Genomic DNA, 10,530 nt, shown 5'->3' on the forward strand with positions numbered 1-10,530 from the left:
TCACTTTTATGAATTCTCCAAAGGATATATATTTTTCCTTTCTACTCTCACAAGTTAAGGATTTTTTCTATGTATTTGAATGTGTGTTATGGAGAATAATAATTCATCCTTTTATAGTGGATGAAAAGGTATAGTAGTCACTTTTTTTTTACCACAAAAACGTGTGAAACATTTACCAAATTTGTTGTTTTGTGGCTGCTACCAATGTGAAATGTATGGTCAAATTTTGTGGGCATTGTAATATTAAAATGCTAAAACAAGACCTTACAATCCCCCACTCATTTTAATATTAACATAAGAGAGTTTATCAGTTGAAAGTAGATTAATATGCATAATGAAGGTGTGCTCTGCATTGAACCTTCACTTAGTAAAATAATAATCTTTACTCCAGAGCCGTAGTGGTCTCAAACTTGAACTATGACTGCTTTAGTGAAATAAAGAATTACTGCTTACACATAATAATCAAGGTGTTGACATGAGCTTTAGTAGCCAGCACATTACGGCCTTGTGCTATCCCGGTTTTCATGAGTGCTTTTGAGAACGAGCCCAATTCTCATAGAAAGCGGCCTACTTCCACACTCACATAGGTGAAATCTGTCAAGAGTGCTTTTGCAACTTAACACCCCACTCATACGAGCTACAGAGTTTCATTAAGAGTTTATAAACTCAACCTCCACAAATTGTTACAGAATAATGCACTTACATCATAGGGAGGGAATAAATAAAATAGTGCATTTTTCTCAACAAGTCATCATATGATTCGTTTTTCCCATTGAACCTGGTTATAGGATCTCTAGTCCCCAGGTTGGGTTTCCTCATATACGACTCATGAATTTATGGGCTTCAATCCCATCCCCCTCGATGTGCTCCAGACCTTTTCTCTTGCCAAGGCCTTGGTTAGTGGATCTGCAAGATTATCACAAGATTTGACATAATCAACATTAATGGTACCACTTGTCAAATATGATCTCAAGTACTGTGTTTTCTCCTTATAGATCTGGATTTACCGTTATAATAACGGTTTTGAACTCTACCAATTGCAGCGGTGCTATCACAATGAATTAAAATAGGAGGAATTGGTTTTTCAAAATAAGGAATTTGAAATAATAAATCTCTTAACCAATTCGCTTCTTCAGTAGCTGAAGCTAAAGCAATTAGTTCAGCCTCCATGGTAGAGTTATCAATAATAGTTTGCTTTTTTGATTTCCAACAAATAGCACCACCTGCCAACGTAAAGATATAACCAGTGGTAGAACAGGAATCACCAGATAAAGTGTTCCAATCTGCATCAGTAAAGCCTTCAAGTACAGCAGGATATTTTTTATAAAACAAGCCATAGGTTTTTGTACCAACTAAATATTTCATAACTCTCGTTATGTCATGCCAATGTTCACTACCTGGCTTGCTTGTAAACCTGCTAAGTACTTCAACTGCATACGCAATATCAGGCCTAGTGCAATCAGTCACATATCTCAAACTTCCAATTAAGCTAGCATATTCCTTTTGATTTATCACATCATTGTCACTTTGAACAGGAAACAAGTGAACACTTGAATCAAAAGGAGTTATAACATGCTTGCAATCAAGAAAGTTATATTTTTTCAATATTTTCTCAACATAATGTGACTGGTCAAGGAATATTCCATCACATGTTTTAGTAATTTTTATTCCAAGAATTAAATTTGCCTCACCAAGATCTTTCATGTCAAAATGGCTTCTAAGAATATTTTTAGTTTCATCAATAACATTCATGTTAGAGCCAAAGATCAATAAATCATCAACATAGAGGCAAACAATAACATGTGAATTATTCCAAGACTTATGATAGATGCACTTATCACATTCGTTTGTTTTAAAACCATTTTCAATCATGCAGGAATCAAATTTCTCATGCCATTGCTTTGGTGCCTGTTTCAAGCCATATAGGGATTTAGTAAGTTTACACACTTTGCTTTCTTGGCCTGCTTCAATAAAACCTTCGGGTTGTTCTATATAAATTTTCTCATTTAGGTCCCCATATAAAAAAGCAGTTTTTACATCCATTTGGTGAATGTGCAAATCAAAAATTGCAGCAATAGCAATTAAAAGCCTTATGGATGTAATTCTAGTTACCGGAGAAAAAGTATCAAAAAATTCTAGGCCTTCTAGTTGTTTAAAACATTTAGCAACTAGTCTAGCCTTATATTTATCAACAGAGCCATCCCGTTTTAACTTTTTTCTAAGGACCCATTTACACCCAATTGTTTTACAACCCGGTGGTAATTCAACTAACTTCCAAGTTTTATTGAAAATAAGTGACTCCATTTCATCATTTACAGCCTCTTTCCAAAAAATAGCATCATGTGAAGATAAAGCTTCTTGTAAATTGAGAGGGTCATCTCCAACATTAAAAACATAAAAATCAGGACCAAAATCTTTTTCTACTCTAGCTCTTTTGCTTCTTCTTAATTCAACATCATCACTTTTTTTATTTTTCAAAACAGAAGTAGAAGAGCTAGGTAGTGACAAAATATTTTCATTAGTCCTATGACCCCCACTATTTTTAGAATCAAATGGAAATTTATTTTCATGAAAAATAGCATCTCCTGATTCTATTATTATATTATCTTCAAGACTAAAAAATCTATAGGCTGTACTATTTGAAGCATAACCAAGAAAAACACAAGTAGTAACTTTTTTACCTAATTTACTTATTTTGGGATCCATTAGCCTTACATAAGCTAGACAACCCCAAACTCTTAGATATCCCAAATTTGGCTTGTGACCTCTCCACAACTCAAATGGTATTAATTTAGTCTTTTTATGAGGCACACGATTTAACACATAACAAGCAGTTAAAATAGCTTCACCCCAAAAATTTAAAGGTGCACTCGACTCAATAAGTATGACATTTGTCAACTCAACCAAAGTTCTATTTTTTCTCTCCGCTACACCATTAGATGCAGGAGAGTAAGGTGGAGTAGTTTCATGAATTATTCCCAACAATCTAACAAAAGAATTAAACTCGTTAGACTCATATTCACGGCCTCTATCACTTCTAATTCTATTTATTTTTCTACCAAACTGATTTTCAACTTCATGGAGATAAATTTTAAAATTTTCAAAAGAGTCACTTTTATTTTTCATCAAGAAAACATATGTATACTTAGAAAAGTCATCAATAAAAGTGATAAAATATTTATTTCCTCCACGAGTTAAAATTCCTCCAAGTTCACAAATATCAGTATGAATTAACTCTAATAATTCAGTTTTTCTTTCAACTTGGAAATGAGGCCTCTTTGTGATTTTGGCTTTACTACAAGCCTCACATTTTTCAAAATCCTTTTTAATCATTGGGATTAATCCTAAACTACTCATGATTCCCACATAACGATTATTAATATGACACAAACGAGCATGCCAAAAATTAGTGGAAGAAAGCATGTAAACAGAATTAGTAACTTTATTCATCTCAACATTCAGCTTGAACATCCCATCACAAGCATACTCCTTTCCCACAAAAATACCTTTTTTCACTATTACATATTGATCAGATTCAATAATCTGTTTGAAGCCTGCTTTATTAAGAAGAAAACTAGACATCAAATTTTTTCTCATGGAAAGAGTAAAAAGTACATCTTTTAGAGTTAACACCCTTCCTGAGGTAAAGCTCAACTCGACATCTCCCTTTCCAAGCACTTGAGTAGTGTGAGAATCACCAAGCATGATGGTTTTGGGCTCCTCAAATGGAGTATACACTTTGAACCAATCTTTGTCATAGCAGACATGACGGTTTGCACCAGAATCAGCCCACCATCCATCAACATTTTCAACCATATTTATGTCTGTTATCACTGCCACAAGTGGCTCTTCGGTAACGTTCGCCTGAGGTGTAGGACCACGTTTCCGAAACTTGCAAAATCGAGCAATATGCCCACTCTTGCCACAGACAAAGCATGGTCCTCTATTTTGTGCTTGTTGATTTTGTGCTTGTTGATTTTGTGCTTGGTTGATACCACTATTATTATTCTTGGGAGGTCTACCGTTATTTTTCTTAAATATTTTCTTCTTAGGCTTCATAGAGGTATTTTTGTTAGCATTAGGAGCAACATTATTTGAAGTAATTAAATTTACCTTATTTGTGACGGGTTGTAAGTTGCTCTCTTCCGTTTGCAAAAGTGCATCTTGGCCCCTTGCTTCTTCCTCCATGCGGATTCGCATAATCAACGTCTCAAGAGAGGTTTCCTTTTGTTTGTGGCGCATATTTTTTTGAAATTCCTTCCATGAAGGTGGAAGTTTATCTATTATGCCACAAACAATAAGGTTATCCTCAATTTTTATATCCTCGGACCTGAGCTCTCCAACGATCATTATAAAATCTTGGGCTTGGTCTGCCACTGATTTGTTGTCCACCATTTGGAAACGAAAAAATCTACTAGCAGCATATTTTTTCGCTCCAGCCTCCTCGGTATCATATTTACTCTGCAACGCTTTCCATATTTTCTTTGCAGTAGAGTAATTTCTATCATAATAATCATAAAAATTATCTGATAGACAATTAAGTAAATAATACCGACACTTGTATGAATCTTCATCGTACTGTTCAGTTTTTTCTTGAAGAGAAATAAGTTCTTCATCATTCATGGAAGTGTTGTCTATTTTATTTGGATTCTTCTCAGTTAACACATAAGAAACATGGAGAAGACTTAAGTAGAAAAGTACTTTACCCTTCCATCTCTTAAAATGAGTACCGTTGAACCGAAATGGCTTGTTAAGATCTCCTACTTTGACATCCGCCGATTTTTCAATTGTAGCCATTTGAATCTCCTTAAAATTGTTGGTGATATTGCAATGAAATTACAATTACAATTGAAATATAACAATGAAGCAATAAAAAAAAATTATGGCTGAGGCGCGGATATCTCGCTCTCTTTAAGGAGATTCAAGCCCACTGCAGCAAATTTACCGGTCCAGCAGTAATCTTTCTGACTTGTCCCCTCCAGGATACAACAGCCCGAACACGTCGTATAACTCAACGAACTCTGGACAAGATGTTGAGTCCAAAGCTCCACCAAAAGAACACCTTCCTTCAACTAATAAACTCTTTTATTTTTACTTTCCTCACTTTTATGAATTCTCCAAAGGATATATATTTTTCCTTTCTACTCTCACAAGTTAAGGATTTTTTCTATGTATTTGAATGTGTGTTATGGAGAATAATAATTCATCCTTTTATAGTGGATGAAAAGGTATAGTAGTCACTTTTTTTTTACCACAAAAACGTGTGAAACATTTACCAAATTTGTTGTTTTGTGGCTGTTACCAATGTGAAATGTATGGTCAAATTTTGTGGGCATTGTAATATTAAAATGCTAAAACAAGACCTTACACATAGTACATATATACTACTTGTATGAAGAGTTTTAACCACCCAAATAGAAATGATTTGGTTACATAGGCGCATGCTGGTCTAGCCTCTTTAAGTAGACATAGTTGGAAATGGACGAAGTCTCGCTACTGGAACACAATTTAGAGTATTAGCTATGCGAAGGGTGATCCCAGGTCTCGCTTCCATGTCAATTTTTCCAGTATCTTTGTCACTAAGTCTCCATTCAAAGCACTGAATCATGGCAGCAAGGGTTGTTAAAATTACTTGTAATGCTAATGTTATTCCAGGGCAACCTCTTCTCCCGCTCCCAAATGGTAAAAACTGGTAATGTTGTCCCCTCAAGTCAAGTTGAGTTTTAGTGCTTCCATCTTCATTCAGGAACCTTTCTGGTTTAAATTCAAGTGGATTTTCCCAACATTTTGGATCCCTATTAATAGCCCAAACGTTAACCATTAGTGTGGACTTTGCCGGTATGTGGTATCCTCCGACACTACAGTCTTCATTTGATGCTCTAACAATCAGTGGTATGGTGGGATGAAGTCTCATAGTTTCCTTCAAGATGGCTTGAAGGTAAGGTAGGTCTTCAATATCTGATTCTTCCACGAGTCGGCTCTTCCCAATAACAGAATCAATTTCGTGTGCTGCTTTCTGCATAATGTTTGGATGGTTGATTAGCGCGGCCATCACCCACTCTATAGTAACAGCTGATGTATCGGTTCCAGCAACAAATAAGTCCTGCGAAAATTTGAACAACAACCAGTTATCCCGTCACATACAATAATATGTAGCCGTGTAGAATTTGAAACGATTTAACTTATTCATACTGATATTTCAAGTAGTTTTTATATTGTCAATGTATTTTAATTTGTATCTATTGTAGCAGGTAACCTACCTTATTTTCCAAAGTTACTAAATGAGAACTATTAGACTGGGTCGTCATTACCTGGATGAAAGCCTTGATATTCTCTCTTGTCAGTTTTCTCTCTGAGCTCTCGTCTTCAGATATATCAAGTAAAATATCAAGCAGATCTTTTATTACTTCACCTGATCCGTTCCTCTTTATGTTCGCCTCTTGGTGTTCAATTATTGTTCTTTCCATCACCATATCGATCCTGTTGCAAACATCCTTGAGCTTCTTCCCATATCCGTGCAAATCTACGTTCTTTAAAAATTTAATATAATCTGATGGATTGAACTTTCCAATCAGCTCAGTTGCCTCTTGACTGAGTTTCCTTATATTCCCAGCTTCATCTTCAGTCCCAGAGCACCTTGTACTCGTAGCCATTCTTGAAATCACATTATTTGTCAACATTACAAGTTCACGTCCAACATCTACTGTTTCCTCTGCTTTGGCCTTGATTAACAGTAATTCAATGAACTTGTTTATTTCCTGACTTCTAACAGGATGCAACAGTTGCAGTGTTTTTCCACCAAGGAGTTCAGTCATGCATAGTTTCTTCATAAACCTCCAGTAAGGTCCATATGGTGCAAATGCGAAACCCTGTGAGCCATAAGTTAGATAATCAATAGTTGCTGTTAGAGGTCGATCAGAGAAGGATGTCTCGTGAGTTTTGAGGAATTCTTTGGCCATTTCTGGCGAAGAAACAACTGCACACGGTACAGAACCAAACCATAGGAGCATCAAGGGTCCATATTTATCAGAGAGCTTCTGAAATGATTGGTGAAGCAACGGAGCGAGGACATGGAAGTGGCCTATGATTGGAAGAGCAAAGGGACCTGGAGGAAGGCGACAAGTGGGACGCTTTCTGAGCAAAGCTCGAAGCAAGATCGTCGGGATGAGCCATGAGAGGAATAGAATGATGTAGCTATTCATATCTGCCATCATCTGATTAGCTTGCTGCTTACTGGAAGACTAACTTGTGCAGCTAGCTATTTAAGCAGTGAGGTGATGTCATTTATTTTCCATAGCCTTGTATATCTTATTTACTTGCCTATGCCTTTTGACACATTCTAGTTTGAGTCTGATATTCCTAGATAATATATCATCTTGTTTTCATGGTTTAAGCCAAGCATTTTACTAATCCCAAAGTCCCACATAAATAAGAAGCAAAAGAAGATACCTTGTTTTCGTGGGTTAGGCCAAGATCCTGGATCATTTTATTACAGAAACAGTCAAGCAGATGGAACAAGCGAAAAAACCGATAATGTGCAGCACTATTATAGTGGAAGATCACTCAAACCTAGGATGTACATTATTTTGGAGTAAATATCTCAAAAGATCACTCAACTATAAGAATTTATGTGATAAAGTCATTTAACTTTATTTTGTATCATAAAATCACTCAAGGTTTTCTCATATAAAATCACTCAATCAAATTTATCATCATAAACTAGATTTGACATGGCAAAATAAATCAATTTTTCATGTCATGTAGAGATGGTCCCCACAAATCAACAAAATCTTCTCTTATTCATATATTAATTTAGGCGGAATAGCCTGGGAGGCTACTTATCCAATTTTGTTATGCCAGTGTTCATACTTACGAGTTTGTCAACTAAATGCCTCTACCCTTAAAAAATAAGCATTTTAAGCCCCTCTATCATTGTGTGTTCCTCACTTGCTCTGACATGGATGACTCATCAGAAAAATTAATGCCACATCATATCCACATCATTGGCCACGTCATTTTTTATATTCATCTACCAAAAACATTTTTATCCTCTATTCCTTTTTCAAAATGTAATTTTTATATGAAAAAAAAATTGAAAGTTGCTAGATGATATTTTACACATCCTATAACCATTTTTCTCGCTAACAGATCCGCCAATGAAAAAACCAAAACCACCGCATCTCCGTCACCTCGCCGGCTGTAAATCCCCAAAAAAAAAAGATTTTCAGTGGCGGAAACACTGTATTTTCCCCATTCTCGTCTCTCCTTCACCTCCATGGATGAACAAATCATAATACATAAAAAAATTGGAAGAAAAAAAAAACTAACTATGCTGAATTCTAGGAAAAAAATAAATATTGCTGGACAAGGCAACATATATAGAAATGGCGTTCAATAAAGGACTTGAAGAGAGTTTTTCCGGTTGCCGACATTGAGTTCCCAGCCATTCTTTCTTGAAATAGGTCTGCTTTTTTCTTGACAATTGAATTGAAAATTGGATTCTCTCCAAAAATATGAGTCAGAAAGAGAATTTGAGACGGGGACAAGATCTGAAGAAGAGGAGGAGGGGTGGGTGGGGGTCGGGGTGGGCGAGGGGAACTGAAGACTAAGAAGAGAGAAAGGGGAAGGGAATTTTTTTTATTATCTTTTGCTTTTAATTTTAATATTTTTAAATCAAAATTCTTGTATTCACTTAGATTTTAAACGCGTGTAACCACATACTTTATCCGACTCAGCAAAATAAAAGCTACATAAGTTTGATCAATGGTCAAAGGGGTTTAAAATACCTATTTTGAACAGGATCAGGGTCTAGATGGAATCTTGAAGGAGGCATGACAAAACCGGACAAGTACAGAGCCTCCCAGGCTATTCCGCCTTTAATTTAATTAACACTTTATCCACTAACTTAACCATTTCTTACGGAAGATTAAGAGAATTAAGAATAATGGAAAGTAAGTTGCAATTAACCGATAGAGAAAAGACATTCCCCCCCCCCCCCCCCCCCCAAAAAAAAAACTTGGCATCAAAACTCACTTTAGCAACTAAACTTGTATATATATACCCCCTTAAACAGCATAAGTTTCAATTATTTTCAACCTCCGGTTGCCCAGACCAGTTGAGGCCTGGGTATTGTTTGGCACGCGCTATATTATTGGTCCACGTCATTATTTAATCCCCAACTAATTTTAACCCGTCCCCACTTAAAAAACCCGACCCATCCCAAACAAATACCCAATCGATTGTTCCAAACGACATTAAACCCTTTCCACTCCACAACTGATCGTTCTAAAGTCAAAAACCCAAAATATATGTAAATCTTGTCGTTTTAGAGTGACATTGAAGATTAGTTAGCTACAAAGGTATACGATTCTTGTATTTTGAAGTTAGGGTTTCTCTAGATTTCGATTTTACTGTTTTACTTGCAAAAAAAACTTTATCTTTAACTTCTATTTCATTTTTTTGGTGTAAATGGTAACTGATTCTTGTAATTTTTCATTTGTTTTCGATTTTAGATTTTGTGAAGAAAATGGACGATGTGTTTGTGACTTTGAGGTTTAACCACAGAGGTAATTTAGAAAAAACCTCTCGTATTAAGTATGTTGGAGGAGGTGTGATAGATTATTTTGATGTTGATGTTGATAAACTCTTATTTTGAGCTTGTTTACTATGTTAAAGAAATAGATTACAATGTTTCATCTTGTTATGTACATATTAGACCACCTAAATGTCGGTATCTAGTAGAAGTTAAAAGTTATAGGGACATTATTGGTATTGTACCTCAATTAAAAAATGGAGATATTGTTATAATTTTTGTCACTTATCTTGTTGAGGAACCTGTTGTGGTCCCCCCCCCCCCCCCCACCTATTACCCATGTGGGTGGGGAATCTTTTACTGCTTTTGATAACCCCACATGTGAAGATTTAAATGAGGGGGTTGGGATAGGTGAGGGTAGTCAAACATTTGGGGGTAGTGAAGGCTTAGGGTTTGAAGAGGCTACTGGTCTTGATGAATCCTTGGGTGGGACTTCAGCTACTGCTGCAGCTACTACTACTTCAACAGCTGATGATGATGATTATTATTCTTACTGGGAAAGTGAGAAAGAATCTGAGGAATCTGACAATGTAGTGGTAGTGGAAGGTGAAAAAGAAGAATTTGATAGTGATGTCCATGAGGAGGATAGGAATCTAAGGAAAGAAAGGGTGGTTGCAAAATCAAAGAAGAAGAAAGAAAAGGTTGTAGAGATCTGAAGGGATAGATTTAGGGCCAAAGAGTGTAGATATGGGACATGATGAGTATTTATCTAGGAGTAAGAGTACCTTTGAAGGAAAATTGGGTGGGGATGAGACATTTTATGACTCAGATGAACCTGTTAGCTTTGAAATAGAGACTGATGATGAAGCTGATGATAAAGGTGAAGATGTGGTTGAAAAGCCTACCAAAAAGACAAGGAGACCAAATAGAATTAGAAATAGGGTTATATTTTTATCCTAAGTGTAAAGAAATAGTTTAGGAGACTGGTCTTGCATTTG

At 35.9% G+C, this 10,530-nt stretch overlaps 2 protein-coding genes across 2 annotated transcripts; both read right to left on the bottom strand.

Annotated features, from left to right (window-relative positions):
- Window positions 1-521: 521 nt before the first annotated feature.
- Window positions 522-4,649, bottom strand: LOC132638232 (uncharacterized). The gene is made up of 2 exons (XM_060355184.1): window positions 4,114-4,649; window positions 522-906 (listed from the first exon to the last, which is right to left on the bottom strand). The coding sequence occupies exons 1-2, from the start codon at window positions 4,621-4,623 to the stop codon at window positions 898-900; spliced, it is 519 nt and encodes a 172-aa protein (XP_060211167.1). The 5' UTR covers window positions 4,624-4,649; the 3' UTR covers window positions 522-897.
- A 738-nt stretch (window positions 4,650-5,387) lies between these two features.
- On the bottom strand, window positions 5,388-8,566 carry LOC132638233 (cytochrome P450 93A3-like). Its single transcript, XM_060355185.1, has 2 exons — window positions 6,312-8,566; window positions 5,388-6,103 (listed from the first exon to the last, which is right to left on the bottom strand). Exons 1-2 carry the CDS (start codon window positions 7,212-7,214, stop codon window positions 5,459-5,461), a joined length of 1,548 nt encoding a protein of 515 aa, XP_060211168.1. The 5' UTR covers window positions 7,215-8,566; the 3' UTR covers window positions 5,388-5,458.
- Between the last annotated feature and the right edge of the window lie 1,964 nt (window positions 8,567-10,530).

This window comes from Lycium barbarum, chromosome 4, assembly GCF_019175385.1.
Source record: "Lycium barbarum isolate Lr01 chromosome 4, ASM1917538v2, whole genome shotgun sequence".
Lineage (NCBI taxonomy): Eukaryota > Viridiplantae > Streptophyta > Magnoliopsida > Solanales > Solanaceae > Lycium > Lycium barbarum.

Coding starts and splice junctions, on each gene's coding strand:
- LOC132638232 (XM_060355184.1), bottom strand. CDS start 4,623: ATGAATGATGAAGAACTTATTTCTCTTCAAGAAAAAACTGAACAGTAC.
- LOC132638233 (XM_060355185.1), bottom strand. CDS start 7,214: ATGATGGCAGATATGAATAGCTACATCATTCTATTCCTCTCATGGCTC. Junction 6,104..6,311: donor ATATCAAGGCTTTCATCCAG/GTAATGACGACC, acceptor AAATTTTCGCAG/GACTTATTTGTTGCTGGAAC.